Source organism: Gymnogyps californianus, chromosome 4 (assembly GCF_018139145.2).
Source record: "Gymnogyps californianus isolate 813 chromosome 4, ASM1813914v2, whole genome shotgun sequence".
NCBI classification, from domain to species: domain Eukaryota; kingdom Metazoa; phylum Chordata; class Aves; order Accipitriformes; family Cathartidae; genus Gymnogyps; species Gymnogyps californianus.
The window spans coordinates 65764886-65792866 of record NC_059474.1 but is presented as its reverse complement, the minus strand read 5'-3'; the positions used below and the strand labels follow the sequence as shown (position 1 = coordinate 65792866).

General features: G+C 48.5%; 1 protein-coding gene and 1 long non-coding RNA gene across 4 annotated transcripts in view; one reads left to right on the top strand and one right to left on the bottom strand.

Moving 5' to 3' along the window:
• Nucleotides 1–73: 73 nt before the first annotated feature.
• HSD17B11 (hydroxysteroid 17-beta dehydrogenase 11) lies at nt 74–27663 on the top strand. Of its 3 annotated transcripts, none has more exons than XM_050896258.1 (7): nt 74–381; nt 2910–3017; nt 3634–3765; nt 4982–5088; nt 6262–6399; nt 6663–6779; nt 8332–8994. In XM_050896258.1, exons 1-7 carry the CDS (start codon nt 172–174, stop codon nt 8417–8419), a joined length of 900 nt encoding a protein of 299 aa, XP_050752215.1. In that variant the 5' UTR covers nt 74–171; the 3' UTR covers nt 8420–8994. The 3 variants fall into 3 exon arrangements, with proteins under 3 accessions (XP_050752215.1, XP_050752213.1, XP_050752212.1); XM_050896256.1 differs by lacking the exon at nt 8332–8994 and adding an exon at nt 26991–27663 and having other exon boundaries at nt 125–381; XM_050896255.1 differs by lacking the exons at nt 74–381; nt 2910–3017; nt 3634–3765; ... (2 more) ...; nt 6663–6779; nt 8332–8994 and adding exons at nt 18729–19048; nt 21570–21677; nt 22294–22425; ... (2 more) ...; nt 25323–25439; nt 26991–27663.
• Nucleotides 3759–27981, bottom strand: part of LOC127015981 (uncharacterized) — a 34806-nt gene continuing 10583 nt past the window's right edge. The window contains exons 2-3 of the long non-coding RNA XR_007766407.1: nt 4333–4700; nt 3759–4103 (exon numbers count right to left, since the gene is read on the bottom strand). This is a non-coding gene — a long non-coding RNA (uncharacterized LOC127015981). The remainder of the gene's footprint in view (nt 4104–4332; nt 4701–27981) is intronic.

Sequence of the window (27981 nt, the reverse complement as noted above, 5' to 3'; positions counted from 1 at the left end):
GGGGCCCGGCCGGGGCGGGGAGGGCCGCGGCGAGGGGGAGGTTCCTGCCGGGGCAGAGGCCCGTGACTGGCAGCTCCGGCGGGCCGCGGGCTGCTGGTAAATCAACAACCCCCATCCGCGTCAAAAGAGATTGAAGTTCAGTCAGGCAACCAAAGGACTTTCAGAAAAACAATGAATCTGTTTCTGGATCTTCTCCTGTTTTTGGCTACGCTCATCTACGCCTACTTAGAGGCTTTTGTGAAGCTTTTTATCCCTGTGAAGAGAAAGTCTGTCAGTGGAGAGCTTGTTCTCATCACGGGTGCTGGCCATGGCATAGGGAGAGCGACTGCCTTCGAGTTCGCCAAGCGTCAAAGCAGACTGGTTCTGTGGGACATCAATAAGGTAACGGTACAATTCATGTCTTGACTCGTTAATCTCCGAGGCCACTGAGTAGCGTAAGAAGGGCTGCATACAGATTGCCTCCACATCACCTCCTCCCACGTCCGCTCCCATCGGCTCACGGTCAGCTCACTGACTGGGGTGCTGAGCGCCAGCAGAGGGTCTGGCCCCACTTGCACCGGAGGACGTAGGTGTCTGGGTCCCACAGTTACTCAGTGCTAATCCGCGAGGTAGCATGCACAGCACGTCAAAGAGTACCGGCAAGAGGGAACGCAGTGGTCAGCAAGCTGCTGTCGGAACCGCTGCCGAGGCTGGCAGAAAAAGGCACGCTCAGACCAGAAGCCTGTTTCTACAGAGAAGCAGGTTTACCTTCTGCTCGCCATCTCTCTAGCCTCAGATATTCTGGATACGTTGCTGGAGGATGTCTCTCTTTACTCGTGGTGACAGGCATCACTGCGTTGAGCTGTGTGTGAGCCCTGCTGCCCTCTGGCACAGTTACACATGTAGACGGCTCCTTGCTACGTGTTCAGCCTAGCTCAAACTCTTTATTTCAGCTAAATTGACTAGAACGCAAAAAGACCTTGGCAAGTGGAGGACGGAGAGATACAAACACGCAGAATGTCATTTAGCAGGCAGAAAGGCAAAGTGCTGTGCGTAGGAGCGATCGGCTGTACAGAGGGGGTGGGTGGCTGGGCAGCAGTGCCGCAAGAAAGGTTTCTGACACAGTGGATCAGAAACTGCAGAGGCATTCATCAGGTCACCCTGAAGCTGCGAAACCCCCCAGCCCACCAGAAACAAACAAACAACAACAAACCCCCCCCAAGTGTCGTGGTTTAACCCCAGCTGGCAACTAAGCACCATGCAGCCACTTGCTCACTCCTCCCTCCCTCCCTCCCTCCCAGTGGGATGGGGAGGAGAATCAAAAAAAAGTAAAACTCATGGGTTGAGATAAGAACAATTTAATAACTAAAGTAAAATAAAATATAATACTAACAATAATAATAAAATAATAATAATAATAATGAAAAGGAATATAACCAAAAAAAAGAAAAAAAAAAAACAAAACCCAAGGAAAAAAACAGTGATGCACAATGCAATTGCTCACCACCTGCTGACCAATGCCCCGGCAGTGATCCACCCCTCCTGGCCAACTCCCCCCAGTTTATATACTGAGCATGACATTCCATGGTATGGAATATCCCTTTGGCTAGTTTGGGTCAGCTGTCCTGGCTATGCTCCCTCCCAGCTTCTTGTACACCCGCTTGCTGGCACAGCATGGGAAACTGAAATCCTTAACTTAAGATAAGCACTACTCAGCAACAACTAAAACATCAGCGCATTACCAACGTTATTCTCACACTAAATGCAAAACACACTGTACCAGCTACTAAGAGGAAAATTAACTCTATCCCAGCTGAAACTAGGACACCCAGACAAGCCTAGCGTAAGGGGATGTATAAATAGGGAGGATATTGTTGAATATTTTCAGTGTCTGTTCATGCTACCCATTACGGCCAAGGTCAGACTCTGGAGGGGTGGGAGGAGGCATGGCACCGGTCTCCCGATGTGTAGTAGAGTGCTGCCAAGTAGAGTGTTGTCCATGTTCACTGGAATGGGGGAAGAAGGAGTAAATGTAGTAGCGAGTGAGACCTGGCCTGGCTTTGGTGCTGGGAAATATATTGGAAGGGTGGGTGTAAGCAGGCACTGAAATACAATGCCAAAGGAGGTGGTGGATCCCAAAGGTTTTAGGAGTATGCTTCCCCAATCCCACTGCCTTGACAAAGGCCTCATTCCTGGTGGCCATCAGCCTTAAGCAGCAGCTGGGGCTGAGGGTAGCTGCTGGGTCCCCCACCCCAGGGACCTGCACAGCTTCTGTCAAGTGCTGACATGGCTGTCCCAGGCCATTTGTGAGCTGGGGCTTTTCACTGCACAGGTCCCCATTGGCATGGCTTTCGGGCACCTGGGGACAAGGCTACAGCAAAGTCACTTCTGCCCTCGCTTAGTGGGTTGCTGTAATGACTTAGGGGAGCTTCTGTTCTGTGTGGGTCAAACGCTGTTCTCGTAAGAAACGTCTCTCTACACTGTGCGCTTTGGAGCACACCTCTCTTCTCACATCCAGTCTGTGAATACAGAAACGCATAGGGCCGCTTTTCATATCTCGGGGGTGTCAGCTGGGCCTGTGTTTTAAGAGCTCTGCTTACAGGCACAATGTCTGCCTGCTGTGCTGTGAAAGTCGCTGAGTGAGTGCCCCCTTTCTGCAGCCTAGCTACGTGTGCTTTACCAAGGCAAACTCACTCTTGTTGCCACGTTCCCTTTCTGGCAGTCACTCTACGCAGGTCTGAAATTTAAGGTCGGAATACTAGTCCTCCCACGGACCCCAGCTACAGCTCTTTCCCTGGGCAGCCATGAACTGTTCAGGGGCTTGGCAGCGGTTACGCAATCAGGACACATCATCTTCCACGGCACCCGAGCAGCAACACGTGGGCAGGGTACCGTTGTGCATGCGTGTCTGTCTTTTCTGCCTCTTACAGCACGGCCTTGAGGACACGGCAGCAGAATGCGAAAGGCTGGGAGCCACTGTTCAAGCCTTCGTGGTGGACTGCAGCAAAAGGGAGGAAATCTACAGCGCTGCAGAGAAGGTAGGGGAGCGGGGGCACGTCCAAAGGCTTACCCAAACGTGCTCCGTTTTCAGAAAAGTCAGGAAAACAAGAGAAGAGGTGTTGTACGCAAATCATGCAAGCCCTTGGAATCTCCCCACTTGTTGCTGCTTTCTGTAGGGAGAGTGAAGTAGCACTTCCGAGATCGCAGCCAGTCTCTTCCTCTTTTGTGAGGCTCTGGCGTATCACGCCTCGTTGCCGCGTTTGCTCTTTAGACTTCCAGCCCCTGAAGGAACTTCGGCCTTTTAGTTTCCTGAACAGCACACAGACGCCACTGGGGACATTTGAAACATTTTATTGTAAAGGATATGGTGCAGCTGGCTCAGAACAGTCTGTACGTCCATAGTCCCAGCTGTGACTACACAGAGCATACTGTGTCTGTGGGCAATGTGTGGAAGACTATAAATACTGGCAGTAATTAAGGGATTTCATGGTACTACTGCACAGTTCCTACCACATCTGGAAACGTGGTGCGATCTTCCTCTCCCGAAATGAAACAACGTTAAGAATTAAATTAATTGTCACTCACCTTCCAGAGACTTGCATTTTTTTTGATAACGAATGACACGCACCTTTCTGGTTTTTTTCTGTCTAAAAGGTGAAAAAGGACATTGGGGATGTCTCCATCCTGGTCAATAACGCTGGTGTGATTACAGCTGCCGACCTGCTCTCGACTCAGGACCACCAGATTGAAAGAATGTTTGAAGTCAACATTCTTGCTCACATGTGGGTAAGAGCCACTACCATCTTCATGCCTACGTTTTTTTGGGAGCGTTGTTGAGGAGGCGTATTTAGACTAACAATTATTTTCAGCTACCAGTGAATTACAAAAGCGTCTTTTGGACGTGTGTGGCACAGGGGCACCCAGCTAGGCTGACGGTTGGGAAACTTGATTAACCTCTTGCTGATCTGAGCCTGGCCCAGTTTTTTCATTCTCTCTTCTCATTCTCTCTTTTCTCTGCGTGAGCTAGCCAGCGACAGCCTCATCTGCAGCACGGGTTGGTCTCTGTCAGAGGTGTATTAGGGTTCCTCTTCTAGTTTGGGCACCCACAGCTGAGCGCCGAGACCCTGCAAGTAGAAGATACACGGCTGAAAAACACAAAGCAATGTTTTTATCGGCTGACCCGCACAAAAGGCAGCTGGCACGTGGCCCGAATGGCCGGGCAGAGCAGGGGAGGGGCAGCCCTGCAGCTCCCAGCACAGCCCGGCCGCAGGGCACAGTGAGGCCTGGCCCCCCCTGCCTGCACCCACCAGCCCGGCCGATCTCCCTGGGCGCTCTTCCTCTCATGGTTTGTACCTCGCTGTGTCACCGCCTTCCCTCCTGGCTCCTTGGGCTGCTTCCGAGCCCGTCTCCCATCAATCCTGCCCCTCCTCGTGATTTGTACCTCTCTCATCTCTCTGTGGACTTTCTCACAGCTTTCTTCCAGCAGTCTGAGTGGAGGTGACACAGCTGGGCCCTACCAGAGCTGGGCCTTGGGTCCTTGGCATGCCCACAGCTGCCCCCTGGGGTGGGGCAGCTGCCAGCAGGGGTTACAGAGTGGGAGGGTTTCAGCTGTTAAGGCCTTGTTGTTTGCAGCAGCAGAAAAGAGATGCTACAGATTGACCAGCGTTTTGTTGTACGTCCTGGGGTGAGACACTGGCAGCGTTGCCGCTGACACCTGAAACCTAAAAAGCAGCATAGGAAAGACGTGAGAATCGGCTCCTGTTTATAGCTGACTTCCTGAAACATTCCCGTTTGGAAAACAGGTTGCCAATTGTACCAGCTGAATGGTGAACAGGTATCTCTCCTGAGCACCTCAGAATCGGAGGTGCTCTACAGCACATAGCATTAGCGATAGCATGAGTCGCTTAATTAATGATAGTCAGGGTCAGTGTTGAATATGCCTAAGAAAACATTGTTCTTTTCCTCCCCCCATTTTTGCCTCTCGGTTTAAATGACTTTCAAGACCACAAGAGCTTTTCTGCCAACCATGATGAACAACAACCACGGTCACATTGTCACAGTGGCTTCGGCAGCAGGTCATTTGGTGACTTCCTTCATGGTGGCTTATTGGTAAGTGATTTTAAAATCAGATCTCTTCGGTTTTTTATTTTTAACTGCATCTTCTCCATCAGCAAGCACAGAGTAACCAAAATAATCCTCCCACTGACTACGATACGTCCAAAGGACAGTGCTAAGGAGGCAAAAAGCACAACAGCCAGCACTTAAGGATGCCTGGTGGTTCCCGCCGATTTGCTCATTAGCTCTGACTGAATCAGGAGCAACGCTTGTATGGAGGAATAGCCATGTGACACATCAACTAATCAAAGCTTCTCCTTTTTCCTCTCCCTCACTGATCCAGACTTTTGCTTAGGAAAAAAGGTATCCTCTTCCCTTCTCCTTCTTACAAAGTAGCGCTTCTGTGAGTTGTTGTAGTGTTGTCAAGTAAACCCCTAATGAGTAGCTTTTGATCTTTCTACCATTGTGGCAGTGACTGTAGTGTATAGAAATATTTCTGCCATCATGAGATAAAATTGCTTTTCTACTTGAAACCTTTCTAGAAAATCACAGTGCATGAACAGAAAAACTGTTAGATTGCATATTGTCATTCTGCGTCCGATCTAGCCGTCTATAGTAGCCGCTCCAGGCGGAGCAATCTTCCTCTGGGAACACCCTTCCTTACAGAGTCAGTCACTCTTTGCAATGTGAGAGCTCCCCAGCCAGGGCTTTTACTGGGACCGCACTGTCCAAATCAACAGCAGTCAATAAACTGATTCTCTGGTTCTACTTTCTTTGGAGTGGATTTACACTCCCGGCCTGCACCAGCTTCCGTGGCAGTATGTTCCTCAGCCTCTCCATGCATAATGCTCCTCTATTTCAAAACTCACATGCGAGTGGCAGAAGACGCTTCTGTGTGGTACGAGAAACAGTAGGGGGTTGTTCTCCATTTCTACCCTGCCCATCCTTCTTAATTTTACAAACTTTTGGTGAAAGGTGACTTTTTCTGAAAGACACCTGCTCTGCATTCCACAATTACTCCCCCAAGCAGCAATATCTAATCCAGCACTACACTCCAGCACAGGGAAAGTTAGAATTATTCCCTGCCCTCTCTTCTCAGCTGGATTACTTTTTTTTTTTTTAATTGCCTGCTAGTCAGTACTGTGTGATCTTTTAGGCCATTTCCAGTTGTAGAGAGCTAGAAATAGTATTTCTGCCTTCTCATTTGTGCTTTTTCCCCTCCTGCAGTTCAAGCAAGTTTGCTGCGGTTGGATTTCATAAAGCTCTGACAGAGGAGCTGTCTACCCTGGGAAAGGACGGAATAAAAACTACGTGTCTTTGTCCGGTTTTTATAAACACCGGATTTGTCAAAAACCCCAGTACAAGGTAACTATCAAAACTCTGCCTTCCTGTCCTTCCGTCTTTGCATCAAGGCACTACATATTAGCCCCAGCTTTAGGCCTTGTATTCCGACTGACTATATAAAAACAGTATGTACAATTGGCTAAAGAAAATCTGCAGTGTCATTTAACCCACATAAGGGTTGCATTTGAATTACCTCAGTTTGCGCATGTGTGAAGCATCCTACATCAGCTAGGACCACCCCTGTTTTACCACTGTAAGTCTTACATGTATGCTTTCCTGTGTAGGCTTGGAAAGATTTTGGAGATTGAAGAAGTTGTAGAGGCTCTGATGGAAGGAATACTGACCAACCAGAAAATGATTTTTGTTCCATCACGTCTAAGCATTGCTTTACTTTCTGCAATGTAAGTAGCAAAAGAAAAAAAAAAAGGGGGGGGCGGAGGGGGAGGGAAAAACATATCAATGCTAACTACCTGAGTATACAACCCTCAGACTTGTAACATCTGATTCAAGACTAAGTTTTATTTTACGAGGAACTGCATTTTGCACTCACGGTAGTAAAAGATAGTGTTTGGCAGCACAGAGAAACCCTGGAATGACAGCTGGACAGCAGAAGTTCACATTCAACCCAGTTTCATTTATTTTGTATTATCTTCAGTGTTTGACATCACTATAGTCAGTTATTTTTTATCAGTCCAGATTTGACATGAACATGCCTATAGTAACTAGATAACGTGTAGCTGTCCACAGGAGAGAGTATTATGTTTTAAACAACTACCCATCTGAAATATTTTAGTATGAGAAGAACACATAACAAGGTAATGAAATAGCAGTGGTTCTTTCTAAGACAACAGCAGACATCACCCACAGAAAGATTGTGTTGAGCCCTCTCAATAGGTCCTTGTGATCCACTTTCTGCAGCTAACTGTTCTCAGTGGAGAACTCAACTGCTCTACAGACTGATAGGGAAGGAGAGCGAGAACAAGAGAACACTTTTTCTTCACAGATTGTGATTTCCCTTGGGCTTGCAAACAACACTTTCTCTGAACCAGCAGCCCTAGCGTAGTTCCAGACAGAGCTGAGGACCTGCTGCTTATTAGTGTTTGTTTCTTCATGTCAACACCAACGATTGAGGTCACAGAGGCTGGGAAAACTGCTTCTAAAGGGCTCTACTGCTTCTTTCTGCCACATAAAGCAAGATTTGTCCTCTCACACATCTTTAATATCCAGTGTTGCTGCTCTGCTGAGGAGGCATTTTTACCAAAGCTCAGGTTCCAAATCTGGAATTTACATCAGAACAATTAAGTTAACTGTTCAGTTAACTTTTACAGTATTTCGTGATAGACTTGATAATATCTTGTTTGCAAAACCCGATGCCAGACAGTGGGGAAAAAGCTTTTAAGACTTTCTGCATCTCCAAGACCTGCATGCTGACAGTGGAAGTCTGCAGAAGCACAGACAAGTCAAACCTAATGCTGTCAAAGCCCTTAGGATAAGTCTGCTTTTTTGTCTTAATCTGGTGCAGGGGGACACAAAGAGACATGACTCATAAGAGAAGAAATCCTAGGAGAGGAAAACGCACCTCAGTTTTAACATCTCATCCTTCCATAGGCCTGCTGCTTTTCAGAGCATAAAACAACTCCATACGCACCTGTCTCTGTTCAATATTGAACCTTCTTGGATCCTGTAGCAATATTGCAACCCCAATACTGCCCAGTAGATACCTCGCCTTGGAACGGTCATAAAAGAACATGGGTGGGATTGGAGGTAAACTAGTCAGAGACTGATGAGGGCTACGTATTCTTTGGAAATAACGCCCGGTTTAAGCCTTGGTCTCCGTCTGTGTGTGCACGCATTCTGCTCTCAGACCAGCTCTTCCCTCACTTGCAGTGCCACTTTTTCCCATAATTTAAGTTTCTTATCCCACATTTCATTTCATGCTATTATCTCTTTCAGGTTACTTCCAGAACGCGCCCTGGCTTTTCTGAAAAAGCTGACCGATGCCAAGTTTGATGCAGTTGTTGGGCAGAGAAGCACCCAGTGAAAAGCAAAAATTGATTCTCATTTCCCAGTGCCATGAGTGAAATCAGAACACGTGCTGAGCGTAGTTCAGCTGGTTTGATTCAGGGCTGAACTAAGACAGATGCTTCCAGGCCACCATTTCCAAGCACACCTAAGGGTTTATCCCACACCTGCGGCAGGGACATACCTGAATAACATGGAGTGTTAACAAAGCAGAGATGCAGCTCTAGGAGTCTAAAGGGCTGCTTTGGCTGTATGTCGCATCGCCTCTATCTCCTAGTGCTGAGGCAGACAGGAATTCCTACAAAGCCCATCTTTGTAACAGCACAGCTGCGTACTTGAGTGCAAAGGGATTGCCTGAGAATATGTTAATCTGGACTCATCCCTGAGCAAAGGTATCTTGCAAGAAGCAATTTATAGAGGAGGTGGGTGGCCTGTTTCACCTCAATTTATCTTTTTAAATTTAAAAAAATGTGCTCTAATGAACACTCAGTTTCATGTGCTTTTGTAGTGAGTACCTGAAATAATGCAGGCTTATATGTAATGTAATGCCTAATTACATCGATTATCAATTACCATCTACACGCCTGATTCCAAATAAATACACTTCTCTAACCCAAAGGTGTCTCTCAGCAGTGAAAGTGGTAACCGCATCCGAGCTAGGATGGCGGAGCAGGTGCCACAACAGTGAAAGGGTCAGCCAGAATCTGGCGACCACCAGGCCAGGCTGCAGGGACGAGGCAGGTCCCCGGTCACACCAGGAAGCCACATCAGGATCAGCAAGGTACAGGGCCAGGCATGGCACGCCAACAGCACAGCCCACGCAAGGGCCAGGGCTTGAATGCGGGTGGCCAGGCCAGGGGGCAGAGGGTGCACGGGGAAGGCTCCAGATGAGCCTTCTCACAGCTCCTCATCACAAGCTAGCGGCCTGCTCTGATGGGACCCACCTTGACCAGGAGGTTAAACCGCCAAAGGTCTTCGGCCTGTGGTACAAGAGAACAGCACCTGATGAAACGCGGGTCAAAGACCTCTTCAGAGCACAGAGTATCTTTCCACCTATTTGTGCAACTCCCAACTGCGCCCGGCACTTGCTGGCTCGCAGCCATCCGAGGGAGGCCTGAACATGCTGCTGCCTTCGGCACAGCTGGAAGTGGGGCTTCCAGTAGAATCCGTCCCGCTCACCTGAGCGTTTCATGTTGCTCTGTAAACTGAGGTTCTTCAGAAAAGGGAGAGTCCTCGTCATCCAGCTCCTCCTGCTCTTAGGTGGCAACAGGTAGAAGTTTGTGCTGCCAGCAGCACAAATGGTTGCTAATTGTGCTGAATGACACAAAAATGGTTTCCTTTTTGCTCACATAACATTCATGTCACAGGACATGCAGGGTGTGTCAAAGCACAAGTTCCCAGCCTGGGACCTTTTGCTTCACAGTGCAAAATTCCTGTAGCCAAGAAAGGAAAAGGAAGAAGGGGTTTGTAAAATTCAGGGCATCAAAAAAACCAAGTTAAAACCCAATTAAAGAATACTTAGGCATGGTTTCCATTTAAAACGAAAGCCAAATTGCATGGTTTGGGCTGGCCCTGCTTTTTTTTGAGCTGCATATTGCCCTCTTGCTAAGGTGGCAGTTCTGTCACATATGTCAGAGACTTGAAGCCAGAGCACATCTGTTTGGCTTTTTCATTATGTTCACTTCCACCTATTCTTACCTAGTGAGGAGTCAAAGGGTCTAAAAATACAGATGCTTCAAAAGCCCTGTCAGTGGGAACAGCATGCTGGCCAAAATGTTTGTCCTTAACACTGGAGCCTAAAGGCTAAATCACTACTTTACTTATTTGTAGGTATTTGACAGTTGTCTCTTGTATTGCTGGCAAACATTGTTAACTTTCCACCCAGCTTAGCCTCTCCTGGTACACACCTTTCATGTTTCTGCTATTTCATGGCTTGAATCCTTCCCCAAAGGAAGGGTACAGTATGGTCCAATGACTCCAAAGAAAAAGCTCAAAAAAATCCCCCAGACAGACAAGTCAACATCCTGATGAGTAGGCCCTCTCCTCAGACAGGGGAAGGACTGGCTCCAGTAGGACACATCGGACAAGACATTTGGCCTCTCCTGGCCTGCTATTCCCACTAGCCCCGAGCATCATTCAGAGTCTGATGGCAGCATTAAACTGGAAGACAAAATCCATCTAGGGAATGATAGACAGCACTCTCCTGTAGAGCCTGTTTCTCGGCACATTTGCACCTAAGGAAAGGGAGACTGTGTTCACTCCTGCTTTGCCAGATCTAGTCCAGTCTCTCAGAGCCCAGAGGAACTATCAGGCAACGCAACTTATGCGCTACTCCGTATGTGGCTACGGTTCCTCTCTGTCTGTCCTATGGCTGCAAGTCTTGTGCTTGGCATAAAGAAACGACGCAAAAGCAAGGATTTAAGCCTTCATCTCCTCAACACCAGTGACAGAATTGAACCATCAAGCCTTCTGGGCTCCTCAGTTCTCTCTGGCCACAACAGACAACTGAAGCTTAACCCAAAGTCCAGTCCTTATGGGTGCCTAGCAGGAGCCTATGCGAGCAAGCTTCATATAGCCACCTACAGCTAAGTCCCAAATTTGAAGAGTAGTACCTCACACCCTGGCTTAGGACTCCTTATGAGTCAGGTTAGTGACTCTGGCCTCGCGCTCTGCCTCCCTCTGAAGTGTCTCTTGGAGTCGGCGCTTCTCTGCCCTCCCTGCCTCCTCCGTCTCAGCCACAGCACTGACTGGAGTCCCGTGCCAGGACAATGACAGCACCACTGAGCCGTGCAATTAGGGTCTGGCCCAAACACCGATGTGTTAATTAAGAACAGAACGAAGTTCCAAGAGAAAAGTAGGAAGTGTCTAGTTCTGAATCTCTCTGCTGGAGTCAACCCAGTCTCCCGCAGACAAGATGAGCAACAGTGCAGCCAAAGCACCAGGACAAAAAAAATCCTTTTCAACAACTCTAATCTTAACTGGAGACCAATTTTGGTCAGAGGACAGATGTTCATGCAACCTTCACTCTTCCCCAAGTGGCTCCAAAATATCCTTAAGTAAAATTATGAACATGACCTGGATACATCTAGTTTTCTAACTGAAAAGCAAAGGAGTAAGGTCAGCAATCCTTTTCAAATAAGACCATGCAGTTACATTGTTAGAGCTGCACGGACTACCTGAAACTAGTTTTATCCCGTTTCCTGCAAGCATTTGTCCTGGTTTCAGCTGGGATAGAGCTAATTTTCTTCCTAGTAGCTGGTATAGAGAATATGGGCAGGTATCTAGAGAACTTCACTCCCGAACAACTACAGGACCCTGATGAAGCGATAGAATATTTGAAAGGAAAATGCTGTGGCTATTCCAAAGAGGCACAGCTTACTGCACTGTTCTGGGCCCTGGCCTTTATCTACCAAACACTGCTCGATATTATGCAGCACCCTCAGGGGGGAAGGGAGGGAAAACAGACCGACAGGCACTGCGGCTATTCCAACCCCTGCGACAGGCGCTGCGGCTGAACCAGAGAACCAACCTGTGCCAGTATCAGTCGCCCCTATACAGAAGAAGAAATATACCAAAAAATCAGTTCGTTCAGTGAAGGATGAAGATGAACCAGGGTCATCACGAGAACAGGAGGAAGAGGCAGAACCAGAGGTAATCACCCGATCTCTATCCCTGAGTGAGCTGCGGGATATGCGAAAAGATTTCAGCCATCGTCCCGGTGAGCACATTATCACCTGGCTGCTCCGATGCTGGGACAATGGGGCTAGTAGCCTGGAATTAGAGGGTAAGGAAGCCAAGCAGCTGGGATCACTTGCTAGGGAAGGTGGCATTGATAAGGCGACTGGAAAAGGGACACAAGCCCTCAGCCTCTGGAGGCGACTCCTGTCAAGCATGAAGGAAAGGTATCCCTTCAAGGAAGATGTTATATGTCAACCAGGCAAGTGGACCACCATGGAAAGAGGTATCCACTACCTGAGGGAATTAGCTGTGCTAGAGATGTTTATTATGACCTGGACAATGCACAATTACCCAGAGATCCAGACGAAGTCCAATGCACATGACCCATGTGGCCGAAGTTTGTACGGACTGCACTATCATCGTATGCCAACCCACTGGCAGTACTAACCTGGAAAGATGAAGAGGCACCAACGGTGGATGAAATGGGTCGCCAACTCTGGCAATATGAAGAAAATCTCTCTTCCTCCCTACGAGCCTGCATCTCGGCTGTGGAAAAAATGTCCGAAAAGCCTGAAAAACTGATCAAACTGACCAAAAAGTCCTACTCTGCACCTGTACAGACCAATATCTCAGCTATTAGGAGTGAACGTTCCTCTACTCAAGAGAGAGAATATAGAAGGTATACACCACAGGGTGCCCTGTGGTTTTACCTGCGTGACCACGGAGAGGACATGAGGAAGTGGGATGGAAAACCTACCTTGACCCTAGATGCATAGGTACGTGAATTGAAAGGAAAAACAACCACAAAAGGGGATTCTTCCAGGAAAAATGCCGCTCCAGTTTCCAACAGGCAATTCCCCAGACAGAGTAGCAGGGCTTCTGACCCTCTTGAAGGGACCTCTAAGTCATTTTTACAAGACGTGAGTAACAAATACTCTGACCAGGATTAGAGGGGCCCTGCCTCCAGCCAGGTGGAGGAAAGGGGACAACCGGGTTTATTGGACTGCGTGGATTCGATGGCCTGGCACATCAGACCCACAGGAGTATAAGGCTCTAGTGGACACCAGTGCACAGTGTACGCTAATGCCATCAAGCTATGAAGGGGCAGAGCCCATCTGTATTTCTGGGGTGACACGGGGATCCCAACAGCTAACTGTATGGGAGGCTGAAATAAGCCTAACTGGGAATGACTGGCAAAACCACCCCATTGTGACTGGCCCAGAGGCCCCATGCATCCTTGGCATAGACTATCTCAGGAGAAGGTATTTTAAGGACCCAAAGGGGTATCGGTGGGCCTTTGGTATAGCTGCCTTGGAGATGGAGGAAATTAAACAGCTGTCTACCTTGCCCAGTCTCTCTGAGGACCCTTCGGTTGTGGGGTTGCTGAGGGTTGAAGAACAACAGGTGCCAATTGCTACCACAATGATGCACTGGCAGCAATATCGCACCAAGACTCTGATTCCCATCCATACGCTGATTCGTTGAGTGGAGAGCCAAGGAGTGATCAGCAGGACTTGCTCACCCTTTAACAGCCCCATATGGCTAGTGCAAAAGTCTAATGGAGAGTGGAGACTAACAGTGGACTATCGTGGCCTGAATGAAGTCACGCTGCCACTGAGTGCTGCCATACCAGACATGCTAGAACTTCAATACCAACTGGAGTCAAAGGCAGCCAAGTGGTACGCCACAATTGATATCGCGAATGCATTTTTCTCATTCCCTTTGGCAGCAGAGTGCAGGCCACAGTTTGCTTTCACTTGGAGGGGCGTCCAGTACACCTGGAATTGACTGCCCCAGGGGTGGAAACACAGCCCCACCATTTGCCATGGACTGATCCAGACTGCACTGGACAAGGGTGAAGCTCCAGAACACCTGCAATACATTGATGACATCATGTATGGGGCAACATCAGAAGAAGTTTTTGATAAAGGGAAGAAAATAGTCCAAATCCTTCTGAAGGCCAGTTTTGCTATAAAACTAAGTAAGGTGAAGGGACCTGCACAGGAGATCCAGTTTTTAGGAATAAAATGGCAAGATGGGCGTCGTCAGATCCCAATGGATGTGATCAACAAAACAGCAGCTATGTCTCCACCGACGAATAAAAAGGAAACACAAGCTTTCTTAGGCATTGTGGGTTTTTGGAGAATGCATATTCCAAATTGCAGTCTGATTGTAAGCCCTCTCTATCAATTGACCTGGAAGAAGAACCATTTCAAAAGGGGTCCTGAACAAAAACCAGCCTTTGAACAGATTAAATGGGAGATAGTTCATGCAGTAGCCCTTGGGCCAGTCCAGGCAGAACAAGATGTTAAAAATGTGCTCTACACCGCAGCTGGGGAGAATGGCCCTACCTGGAGCCTCTGGCAGAAAGCACCAGGGGAGACCCGAGGCTGACCCCTAGGGTTTTGGAGTCAGGGATACAGAGGATCCAAGGTCTGCTATACTCCAACTGAAAAAGAGATATTGGCAGCATATGAAGGAGTTTAAGCTGCCTTGGAAGTGGTTGGTACTGAAGCACAGCTCCTCTTAGCACCCCAACTGCCGGTGCTGGGCTGGATGTTCAAAGGGAAGGTCCCCTCTATACATCATGCAATTGATACCACATGGAGTAAGTGGGTTGCACTGATCACACAATGGGCTTGGATAGGAAACCCCAGTTGCCCAGGAATTTTAGAAGTGATCACGGACTGGCCAGAAGGCAAAGACTGTGGAATATTGCCAGAGGAGGAGGTGACGCGTGCTGAAGAGGCCCCACTGTATAATAAACTGCCAGAAAATGAGAGGCAATATGCCCTGTTCACTGATGGGTCCTGTCACATTGTGGGAAAGCATCAAAGGTGGAAGGCTGCTGTATGGAGTCCTATATGACAAGTCCCAGAAACTGCTGAAGGAGAAGGTGATTCGAGTCAGTTTGCAGAGGTGAAAGCCATCCAGCTGGCTTTAGACATTGCTGAATGAGAAAAATGGCCAGTGCTCTACCTCTGTACTGACTCATGGATGGTGGCAAATGCCTGTGGGGGTGGTTACAGCAATGGAAGCAGAGTAACTGGCAGCGCAGAGGCAAAACCATCTGGGCTGCCCCATTGTGGCAAGATATTGCTGCCCAGCTAGAGAAGCTGGTTGAAAAGCACATCACGTAGATGCCCACGTACCCAAGAGCAGGGCCACTGAAGAACATCAAAACAACCAGCAGGTGGATCAGGCTGCTAAGACTGAAGTGGCTCAGGTGGATCTGGACTGGCAACATAAGGGTGAATTATTTATGGCTTGGTGGGCCTGTGACACCCTCAGGGAAGAGATGCAACATATAGATGGGCTTGTGATCGAGGGGTGGACTTGACCATGGACACTATCGCACAGGTTATCCATGAATGTGAAACATGCGCTGCAATCAAGCAAGCCAAGCAGTTAAAGCCTCTGTGGTATGGAGGATGATGGGTGAAATATAAATATGGGGAGGCCTGGCAGATTGACTGTATCACACTCCCACAAACCCACCAAGGCAAGCACCATGTGCTTACAATGGTGGAAGCAACCACCGGATGGCTGGAAACATATCCCATGCCCCATGCCACCGCTCAGAACACTATCCTGGGCCTTGAGAAGCAAGTCTTATGGTGACATGGCACCCCAGAAAGAACTGAGTCAGACAACAGGACTCATTTCCAAAACAACCTCATAGACACCTGGGCCAAAGAGCATGGCATTGAGTGGGTATACCACATCCCCTATCATGCGCCAGCCTCCAGGAAAATCAAACGATACAATGGACTGCTTAAAAACTACACTGAGAGCAACGGGGGTGTGGGACCTTCAAACATTTAGCAAAGCCACCTGGTTAGTTAACACTAGAGGATCTGTCAATCCAGCTGGCCGTGCCCAATGAGAACTTCCACGTACTGTAGAAGGGGATAAAGTCCCTGTAGTGCACATGAAGAATATGTTAGGGAAGACAGTTTGGGTTACTCCAAAAGACAGTTTTGGTTACTTAGGCAAAGGCAAACTCATCCGTTGGATTGCTTTTGCTCAAGGACCTCGGTGCACTTGGTGGGTGATGTGGAAGGATGGGGAAGTCCGATACATGCGTCAAGGGGATTTGATTTTAGGTGAGAATAGCCAATGAATTAAATTGTATAATTTTAATTGCTATATAACCCTGTCACTGTATGTCATCACTACTATAGTTGTTATATGCTCTACCAACGGTATTACAGTAAGAATTACTCAGACTAATGAAGAATGAATTTTGATAAAACCGAGCGAAGCGCAGTAGTGATGGAACCACGACTGACTGCAGCATGCAACAATCCGACACCACACACCATCCTCCTGCTGCGCCCAATATCACCGACCCACCGCACCGAAGCCTGATCCTGCTCTGCCGACTGAGCGGACTTCACACCATCCCTTCTGTCCAGACAGACTGTTATGACAAATGGACCCCAAAGTCATGGACTAAATGAACTCAACAAACATTTTAAAGGGACATTTAAACAGACATTTTAAATGCCTATAGATTAAGGGAATGATATCTGTGTGTATATGTATCAAGAGACAGGAAAAGTGGTGGTGATTAACTGAAAATGTATCGGAAAGTGTGGGACCTGGACATGACATAGATGGTATAGAATAAGGGGTGGGTACTGTCCTGGTTTCACCTGGGATGGAGTTAATTTTTTTCCCAGTAGCTGGTATAGTGCTGTGTTTTGGATTTCGTAGGAAAATAATGTTGATAACACACTGATGTTTTCAGTTGTTGCTAAGTAGCATTTATACTAAGTCAAGGATTTTTCAGCTTCTCATGGCCAGCCAGCAAGAAGGCTGGAGGGGCACAAGAAGCTGGGAGGGGACACCGCCAGGACAGCTGACCCAAACTAGCCAAAGGAATATTCCATACCATATGATGTCATACCCAGTATATAAACTGCGGGGAGCTGGCCGTGAGGGGCGGATCACTGCTCGGGAGCTAACTGGGCATCGGTCGGCGAGCGGTGAGCAATTGCATTGTGCATCCCTTGTTTTATATATTTTAATTCTTTTAGTATTATTATTGTTGTTTTATTATTATTATTATTATTTTTCTTCCTTTCCGTCCTATTAAACTGTCTTTATCTCAACCCACGAGTTTGGGGTTTTTTTCCTGATTCTCTCCCCCATCCCACTGGGTGGGGGGAGTGAGCAAGCAGCTGAGTGGTGCTTAGTTGCCGGCTGGGGTTAAACCACAACAGCATTCCTGTTCTGGTTAAGGTTCTGGATACTCCATTACACACAAGCAAGTCCAAGTGTGAGTTGTGCAATTTAGACTCGATTAGATAAAGATGACCCAATTCATGCAGTCAATGCCATTTTCCAAAGGACTTGAGGAAACTAAGCAGCCATAGCATGAGATGGAAGGTCTGGGTATGGACAACTAATTAAAAGACAGAATAAGAGGGAACAGCCAGCCAAGAGCTCACCTGTGGAGTCCCATGAGTTGAACGGAATTGTGCCATTCAGCGTTTGTTAAGTGACCTGGAAGAGGAAGGTAGTGGACAAAGTCAGCTGACAATGCACAAATATGCAAAGGAAGGAAGGAAGGACTTGGACTCACCATGAAGAAAACCACTCAAGGACCTCATGAGACTGAGTGACTGGGCAGTCACACAGCAGAATCCGAGACAGAATTACAATACAGAGTTGAAGGGCCCCACACAATGTTTTTGCCAGTAACTGGATGATCAACTTCATTGCCACTTCCATCCCTCTTCCACCTGCAGCACATGCCAAACAAGAACATGCTTTGCTGCTTCTTGACACAAGGGCCTGGGAGAGGAAGAGCAAGGCACCCGTGGATCACCTGTGCGGGGGCAAACAGAGAAAGAATAGTCACGAGGGGGACCGATGGATGCCGTCGGCAAGATCACAATGCTCTGTTTTTCGCACACCTCTACCAACCGCGCTTTCCTCAGCCAAAGGGGCAGAAACCACCCAAGAGCCATGTTTCTGTAGCCACGCTGACAGCAGCAGCTCCTCTGAGAGCTACGTTGAGCACATCCTGTCAGCTGCAATGCTCACCGAGCTGCACTGTGCCTATCCATAACGAGAGGATAAGCATGCCTTCTGCTAGAACAGAACGTACATGCAGGCTGCAATACCTCCGAACCGCTCACCCAGCACCAGCACAAGGCCACCAGACAGCGAGTTCAGCGGGGGGGGCTGGGCGAGGCACCCCGCTCCGAGCTACCACCCCCTCCCCGAGCCACGGGCACGGGCACGGAGCCGCCGGGACCCACCGAGCGCCGCTCGCTTCCCGCTGCGCTACGTCCCGCCTGCCCGCCACTAGCCACCGCCGCCAACGCCCTCTTTACAAGCTCGCCTCTCATTGGGCGGAACGCCACCAATCGCGAGCGCCTCCACGCCACCGGCCTTTTCCCCTTCTGTGGACACGCCCCCTCCCTGAACTCCGCTCTCTGATTGGTTGCTGCGCCCCTGGGAGGTGTGGCCGAGCGCGCGACCGGCCGGAGCGTTGTCGTCCGCCGCTCTTCGCGCCCCGATCGTGGTCCCCGCGTTTCACGGAGCCCCGCGCGGCGAGGGGGGCCTGGGGCCGGGGCGGGGCGGGGCGGGCCGGGCCGGGCCGCGGCGAGGGGGAGGTTCCTGCCGGGGCAGAGGCCCGTGACTGGCAGCTCCGGCGGGCCGCGGGCTGCTGGTAAATCAACAACCCCCATCCGCGTCAAAAGAGATTGAAGTTCAGTCAGGCAACCAAAGGACTTTCAGAAAAACAATGAATCTGTTTCTGGATCTTCTCCTGTTTTTGGCTACGCTCATCTACGCCTACTTAGAGGCTTTTGTGAAGCTTTTTATCCCTGTGAAGAGAAAGTCTGTCCGTGGAGAGCTTGTTCTCATCACGGGTGCTGGCCATGGCATAGGGAGAGCAACTGCCTTCGAGTTCGCCAAGCGTCAAAGCAGACTGGTTCTGTGGGACATCAATAAGGTAATGGTACAATTCATGTCTTGACTCGTTAATCTCCGAGGCCACTGAGTAGCGTAAGAAGGGCTGCATACAGATTGCCTCCACATCACCTCCTCCCACGTCCGCTCCCATCGGCTCACGGTCAGCTCACTGACTGGGGTGCTGAGCGCCAGCAGAGGGTCTGGCCCCACTTGTACCGGAGGACGTAGGTGTCTGGGTCCCACAGTTACTCAGTGCTAATCCGCGAGGTAGCATGCACAGCACGTCAAAGAGTACCGGCAAGAGGGAACGCAGTGGTCAGCAAGCTGCTGTCGGAACCGCTGCCGAGGCTGGCAGAAAAAGGCACGCTCAGACCAGAAGCCTGTTTCTACAGAGAAGCAGGTTTACCTTCTGCTCGCCATCTCTCTAGCCTCAGATATTCTGCATACATTGCTGGAGGATGTCTCTCTTTACTCGTGGTGACAGGCATCACTGCGTTGAGCTGTGTGTGAGCCCTGCTGCCCTCTGGCACAGTTACGCATGTAGACGGCTCCTTGCTACGTGTTCAGCCTAGCTCAAACTCTTTATTTCAGCTAAATTGACTAGAACGCAAAAAGACCTTGGCAAGTGGAGGACGGAGAGATACAAACACGCAGAATGTCATTTAGCAGGCAGCAAGGCAAAGTGCTGTGCATAGGAGCGATCGGCTGTACAGAGGGGGTGGGTGGCTGGGCAGCAGTGCGCAGGAAAGGTTTCTGACACAGTGGATCAGAAACTGCAGAGGCATTCATCAGGTCATCCTGAAGCTGCAAAAACCCCCAGCCCACCAGAAACAAACAACAACAAAAAAAACCCCAGGTGTTGTGGTTTAACCCCAGCTGGCAACTAAGCACCATGCAGCCACTTGCTCACTCCTCCCTCCCTCCCTCCCTCCCAGTGGGATGGGGAGGAGAATCAAAAAAAAGTAAAACTCATGGGTTGAGATAAGAACAATTTAATAACTAAAGTAAAATAAAATATAATACTAACAATAATAATAAAATGATAATAATAATGAAAAGGAATATAACAAAAAAAAGAAAAAAACCCCCAAAACCCAAGGAAAAAAACAGTGATGCACAATGCAATTGCTCACCACCTGCTGACCAATGCCCCAGCAGTGATCCACCCCTCCTGGCCAACTCCCCCCAGTTTATATACTGAGCATGACATTCCATGGTATGGAATATCCCTTTGGCTAGTTTGGGTCAGCTGTCCTGGCTATGCTCCCTCCCAGTTTCTTGTACACCTGCTTGCTGGCACAGCATGGGAAACTGAAAAATCCTTAACTTAAGATAAGCGCTACTCAGCAACAACTAAAACATCAGCGCGTTACCAACGTTATTCTCACACTAAATGCAAAACACACTGTACCAGCTACTAAGAGGAAAATGAACTCTATGCCAGCTGAAACCAGGACACCCAGACAAGCCTAGCGTAAGGCGATGTATAAATAGGGAGGATATTGTTGAATATTTTCAGTGTCTGTTCATGCTACCCATTTCGTCCAAGGTCAGACTCTGGAGGGGTGGGAGGAGGCATGGCACCGGTCTCCCGATGTGTAGTAGAGTGCTGCCAAGTAGAGTGTTGTCCATGTTCACTGGAATGGGGGAAGAAGGAGTAAATGTAGTAGCGAGCGAGACCTGGCCTGGCTTTGGTGCTGGGAAATATATTGGAAGGGTGGGTGTAAGCAGGCACTGAAATACAATGCCAAAGGAGGTGGTGGATCCCAAAGGTTTTAGGAGTATGCTTCCCCAATCCCACTGCCTTGACAAAGGCCTCATTCCTGGTGGCCATCAGCCTTAAGCAGCAGCTGGGGCTGAGGGTAGCTGCTGGGTCCCCCACCCCAGGGACCTGCACAGCTTCTGTCAAGTGCTGACATGGCTGTCCCAGGCCATTTGTGAGCTGGGGCTTTTCACTGCACAGGTCCCCATTGGCATGGCTTTCGGGCACCTGGGGACAAGGCTACAGCAAAGTCACTTCTGCCCTCGCTTAGTGGGTTGCTGTAATGACTTAGGGGAGCTTCTGTTCTGTGTGGGTCAAACGCTGTTCTCGTAAGAAACGTCTCTCTACACTGTGCGCTTTGGAGCACACCTCTCTTCTCACATCCAGTCTGTGAATACAGAAACGCATAGGGCCGCTTTTCATATCTCGGGGGTGTCAGCTGGGCCTGTGTTTTAAGAGCTCTGCTTACAGGCACAATGTCTGCCTGCTGTGCTGTGAAAGTCGCTGAGTGAGTGCCCCCTTTCTGCAGCCTAGCTACGTGTGCTTTACCAAGGCAAACTCACTCTTGTTGCCACGTTCCCTTTCTGGCAGTCACTCTACGCAGGTCTGAAATTTAAGGTCGGAATACTAGTCCTCCCACGGACCCCAGCTACAGCTCTTTCCCTGGGCAGCCATGAACTGTTCAGGGGCTTGGCAGCGGTTACGCAATCAGGACACATCATCTTCCACGGCACCCGAGCAGCAACACGTGGGCAGGGTACCGTTGTGCATGCGTGTCTGTCTTTTCTGCCTCTTACAGCACGGCCTTGAGGACACGGCAGCAGAATGCGAAAGGCTGGGAGCCACTGTTCAAGCCTTCGTGGTGGACTGCAGCAAAAGGGAGGAAATCTACAGCGCTGCAGAGAAGGTAGGGGAGCGGGGGCACGTCCAAAGGCTTACCCAAACGTGCTCCGTTTTCAGAAAAGTCAGGAAAACAAGAGAAGAGGTGTTGTACGCAAATCATGCAAGCCCTTGGAATCTCCCCACTTGTTGCTGCTTTCTGTAGGGAGAGTGAAGTAGCACTTCCGAGATCGCAGCCAGTCTCTTCCTCTTTTGTGAGGCTCTGGCGTATCACGCCTCGTTGCCGCGTTTGCTCTTTAGACTTCCAGCCCCTGAAGGAACTTCGGCCTTTTAGTTTCCTGAACAGCACACAGACGCCACTGGGGACATTTGAAACATTTTATTGTAAAGGATATGGTGCAGCTGGCTCAGAACAGTCTGTACGTCCATAGTCCCAGCTGTGACTACACAGAGCATACTGTGTCTGTGGGCAATGTGTGGAAGACTATAAATACTGGCAGTAATTAAGGGATTTCATGGTACTACTGCACAGTTCCTACCACATCTGGAAACGTGGTGCGATCTTCCTCTCCCGAAATGAAACAACGTTAAGAATTAAATTAATTGTCACTCACCTTCCAGAGACTTGCATTTTTTTTGATAACGAATGACACGCACCTTTCTGGTTTTTTTCTGTCTAAAAGGTGAAAAAGGACATTGGGGATGTCTCCATCCTGGTCAATAACGCTGGTGTGATTACAGCTGCCGACCTGCTCTCGACTCAGGACCACCAGATTGAAAGAATGTTTGAAGTCAACATTCTTGCTCACATGTGGGTAAGAGCCACTACCATCTTCATGCCTACGTTTTTTTGGGAGCGTTGTTGAGGAGGCGTATTTAGACTAACAATTATTTTCAGCTACCAGTGAATTACAAAAGCGTCTTTTGGACGTGTGTGGCACAGGGGCACCCAGCTAGGCTGACGGTTGGGAAACTTGATTAACCTCTTGCTGATCTGAGCCTGGCCCAGTTTTTTCATTCTCTCTTCTCATTCTCTCTTTTCTCTGCGTGAGCTAGCCAGCGACAGCCTCATCTGCAGCACGGGTTGGTCTCTGTCAGAGGTGTATTAGGGTTCCTCTTCTAGTTTGGGCACCCACAGCTGAGCGCCGAGACCCTGCAAGTAGAAGATACACGGCTGAAAAACACAAAGCAATGTTTTTATCGGCTGACCCGCACAAAAGGCAGCTGGCACGTGGCCCGAATGGCCGGGCAGAGCAGGGGAGGGGCAGCCCTGCAGCTCCCAGCACAGCCCGGCCGCAGGGCACAGTGAGGCCTGGCCCCCCCCTGCCTGCACCCACCAGCCCGGCCGATCTCCCTGGGCGCTCTTCCTCTCATGGTTTGTACCTCGCTGTGTCACCGCCTTCCCTCCTGGCTCCTTGGGCTGCTTCCGAGCCCGTCTCCCATCAATCCTGCCCCTCCTCGTGATTTGTACCTCTCTCATCTCTCTGTGGACTTTCTCACAGCTTTCTTCCAGCAGTCTGAGTGGAGGTGACACAGCTGGGCCCTACCAGAGCTGGGCCTTGGGTCCTTGGCATGCCCACAGCTGCCCCTGGGGTGGGGCAGCTGCCAGCAGGGGTTACAGAGTGGGAGGGTTTCAGCTGTTAAGGCCTTGTTGTTTGCAGCAGCAGAAAAGAGATGCTACAGATTGACCAGCGTTTTGTTGTACGTCCTGGGGTGAGACACTGGCAGCGTTGCCGCTGACACCTGAAACCTAAAAAGCAGCATAGGAAAGACGTGAGAATCGGCTCCTGTTTATAGCTGACTTCCTGAAACATTCCCGTTTGGAAAACAGGTTGCCAATTGTACCAGCTGAATGGTGAACAGGTATCTCTCCTGAGCACCTCAGAATCGGAGGTGCTCTACAGCACATAGCATTAGCGATAGCATGAGTCGCTTAATTAATGATAGTCAGGGTCAGTGTTGAATATGCCTAAGAAAACATTGTTCTTTTCCTCCCCCATTTTTGCCTCTCGGTTTAAATGACTTTCAAGACCACAAGAGCTTTTCTGCCAACCATGATGAACAACAACCACGGTCACATTGTCACAGTGGCTTCGGCAGCAGGTCATTTGGTGACTTCCTTCATGGTGGCTTATTGGTAAGTGATTTTAAAATCAGATCTCTTCGGTTTTTTATTTTTAACTGCATCTTCTCCATCAGCAAGCACAGAGTAACCAAAATAATCCTCCCACTGACTACGATACGTCCAAAGGACAGTGCTAAGGAGGCAAAAAGCACAACAGCCAGCACTTAAGGATGCCTGGTGGTTCCCGCCGATTTGCTCATTAGCTCTGACTGAATCAGGAGCAACGCTTGTATGGAGGAATAGCCATGTGACACATCAACTAATCAAAGCTTCTCCTTTTTCCTCTCCCTCACTGATCCAGACTTTTGCTTAGGAAAAAAGGTATCCTCTTCCCTTCTCCTTCTTACAAAGTAGCGCTTCTGTGAGTTGTTGTAGTGTTGTCAAGTAAACCCCTAATGAGTAGCTTTTGATCTTTCTACCATTGTGGCAGTGACTGTAGTGTATAGAAATATTTCTGCCATCATGAGATAAAATTGCTTTTCTACTTGAAACCTTTCTAGAAAATCACAGTGCATGAACAGAAAAACTGTTAGATTGCATATTGTCATTCTGCGTCCGATCTAGCCGTCTATAGTAGCCGCTCCAGGCGGAGCAATCTTCCTCTGGGAACACCCTTCCTTACAGAGTCAGTCACTCTTTGCAATGTGAGAGCTCCCCAGCCAGGGCTTTTACTGGGACCGCACTGTCCAAATCAACAGCAGTCAATAAACTGATTCTCTGGTTCTACTTTCTTTGGAGTGGATTTACACTCCCGGCCTGCACCAGCTTCCGTGGCAGTATGTTCCTCAGCCTCTCCATGCATAATGCTCCTCTATTTCAAAACTCACATGCGAGTGGCAGAAGACGCTTCTGTGTGGTACGAGAAACAGTAGGGGGTTGTTCTCCATTTCTACCCTGCCCATCCTTCTTAATTTTACAAACTTTTGGTGAAAGGTGACTTTTTCTGAAAGACACCTGCTCTGCATTCCACAATTACTCCCCCAAGCAGCAATATCTAATCCAGCACTACACTCCAGCACAGGGAAAGTTAGAATTATTCCCTGCCCTCTCTTCTCAGCTGGATTACTTTTTTTTTTTTTTAATTGCCTGCTAGTCAGTACTGTGTGATCTTTTAGGCCATTTCCAGTTGTAGAGAGCTAGAAATAGTATTTCTGCCTTCTCATTTGTGCTTTTTCCCCTCCTGCAGTTCAAGCAAGTTTGCTGCGGTTGGATTTCATAAAGCTCTGACAGAGGAGCTGTCTACCCTGGGAAAGGACGGAATAAAAACTACGTGTCTTTGTCCGGTTTTTATAAACACCGGATTTGTCAAAAACCCCAGTACAAGGTAACTATCAAAACTCTGCCTTCCTGTCCTTCCGTCTTTGCATCAAGGCACTACATATTAGCCCCAGCTTTAGGCCTTGTATTCCGACTGACTATATAAAAACAGTATGTACAATTGGCTAAAGAAAATCTGCAGTGTCATTTAACCCACATAAGGGTTGCATTTGAATTACCTCAGTTTGCGCATGTGTGAAGCATCCTACATCAGCTAGGACCACCCCTGTTTTACCACTGTAAGTCTTACATGTATGCTTTCCTGTGTAGGCTTGGAAAGATTTTGGAGATTGAAGAAGTTGTAGAGGCTCTGATGGAAGGAATACTGACCAACCAGAAAATGATTTTTGTTCCATCACGTCTAAGCATTGCTTTACTTTCTGCAATGTAAGTAGCAAAAGAAAAAAAAAAAGGGGGGGCGGAGGGGGAGGGAAAAACATATCAATGCTAACTACCTGAGTATACAACCCTCAGACTTGTAACATCTGATTCAAGACTAAGTTTTATTTTACGAGGAACTGCATTTTGCACTCACGGTAGTAAAAGATAGTGTTTGGCAGCACAGAGAAACCCTGGAATGACAGCTGGACAGCAGAAGTTCACATTCAACCCAGTTTCATTTATTTTGTATTATCTTCAGTGTTTGACATCACTATAGTCAGTTATTTTTTATCAGTCCAGATTTGACATGAACATGCCTATAGTAACTAGATAACGTGTAGCTGTCCACAGGAGAGAGTATTATGTTTTAAACAACTACCCATCTGAAATATTTTAGTATGAGAAGAACACATAACAAGGTAATGAAATAGCAGTGGTTCTTTCTAAGACAACAGCAGACATCACCCACAGAAAGATTGTGTTGAGCCCTCTCAATAGGTCCTTGTGATCCACTTTCTGCAGCTAACTGTTCTCAGTGGAGAACTCAACTGCTCTACAGACTGATAGGGAAGGAGAGCGAGAACAAGAGAACACTTTTTCTTCACAGATTGTGATTTCCCTTGGGCTTGCAAACAACACTTTCTCTGAACCAGCAGCCCTAGCGTAGTTCCAGACAGAGCTGAGGACCTGCTGCTTATTAGTGTTTGTTTCTTCATGTCAACACCAACGATTGAGGTCACAGAGGCTGGGAAAACTGCTTCTAAAGGGCTCTACTGCTTCTTTCTGCCACATAAAGCAAGATTTGTCCTCTCACACATCTTTAATATCCAGTGTTGCTGCTCTGCTGAGGAGGCATTTTTACCAAAGCTCAGGTTCCAAATCTGGAATTTACATCAGAACAATTAAGTTAACTGTTCAGTTAACTTTTACAGTATTTCGTGATAGACTTGATAATATCTTGTTTGCAAAACCCGATGCCAGACAGTGGGGAAAAAGCTTTTAAGACTTTCTGCATCTCCAAGACCTGCATGCTGACAGTGGAAGTCTGCAGAAGCACAGACAAGTCAAACCTAATGCTGTCAAAGCCCTTAGGATAAGTCTGCTTTTTTGTCTTAATCTGGTGCAGGGGGACACAAAGAGACATGACTCATAAGAGAAGAAATCCTAGGAGAGGAAAACGCACCTCAGTTTTAACATCTCATCCTTCCATAGGCCTGCTGCTTTTCAGAGCATAAAACAACTCCATACGCACCTGTCTCTGTTCAATATTGAACCTTCTTGGATCCTGTAGCAATATTGCAACCCCAATACTGCCCAGTAGATACCTCGCCTTGGAACGGTCATAAAAGAACATGGGTGGGATTGGAGGTAAACTAGTCAGAGACTGATGAGGGCTACGTATTCTTTGGAAATAACGCCCGGTTTAAGCCTTGGTCTCCGTCTGTGTGTGCACGCATTCTGCTCTCAGACCAGCTCTTCCCTCACTTGCAGTGCCACTTTTTCCCATAATTTAAGTTTCTTATCCCACATTTCATTTCATGCTATTATCTCTTTCAGGTTACTTCCAGAACGCGCCCTGGCTTTTCTGAAAAAGCTGACCGATGCCAAGTTTGATGCAGTTGTTGGGCAGAGAAGCACCCAGTGAAAAGCAAAAATTGATTCTCATTTCCCAGTGCCATGAGTGAAATCAGAACACGTGCTGAGCGTAGTTCAGCTGGTTTGATTCAGGGCTGAACTAAGACAGATGCTTCCAGGCCACCATTTCCAAGCACACCTAAGGGTTTATCCCACACCTGCGGCAGGGACATACCTGAATAACATGGAGTGTTAACAAAGCAGAGATGCAGCTCTAGGAGTCTAAAGGGCTGCTTTGGCTGTATGTCGCATCGCCTCTATCTCCTAGTGCTGAGGCAGACAGGAATTCCTACAAAGCCCATCTTTGTAACAGCACAGCTGCGTACTTGAGTGCAAAGGGATTGCCTGAGAATATGTTAATCTGGACTCATCCCTGAGCAAAGGTATCTTGCAAGAAGCAATTTATAGAGGAGGTGGGTGGCCTGTTTCACCTCAATTTATCTTTTTAAATTTAAAAAAATGTGCTCTAATGAACACTCACTTTCATGTGCTTTTGTAGTGAGTACCTGAAATAATGCAGGCTTATATGTAATGTAATGCCTAATTACATCAATTATCAATTATGCATTAGCACCATCTACACGCCTGATTCCAAATAAATACACTTCTCTAACCCAAAGGTGTCTCTCAGCAGTGAAAGTGGTAACCGCATCCGAGCCAGGATGGCGGAGCAGGTGCCACAACAGTGAAAGGGTCAGCCAGAATCTGGCGACCACCAGGCCAGGCTGCAGGGACGAGGCAGGTCCCCGGTCACACCAGGAAGCCACATCAGGATCAGCAAGGTACAGGGCCAGGCATGGCACGCCAACAGCACAGCCCACGCAAGGGCCAGGGCTTGAATGCGGGTGGCCAGGCCAGGGGGCAGAGGGTGCACGGGGGAAGGCTCCAGATGAGCCTTCTCACAGCTCCTCAT

Coding starts and splice junctions, on each gene's coding strand:
- HSD17B11 (XM_050896256.1), top strand. CDS start 172: ATGAATCTGTTTCTGGATCTTCTCCTGTTTTTGGCTACGCTCATCTAC. Junction 3,018..3,633: donor TCTACAGCGCTGCAGAGAAG/GTAGGGGAGCGG, acceptor TCTGTCTAAAAG/GTGAAAAAGGACATTGGGGA. Junction 6,780..26,990: donor ATTGCTTTACTTTCTGCAAT/GTAAGTAGCAAA, acceptor TATCTCTTTCAG/GTTACTTCCAGAACGCGCCC.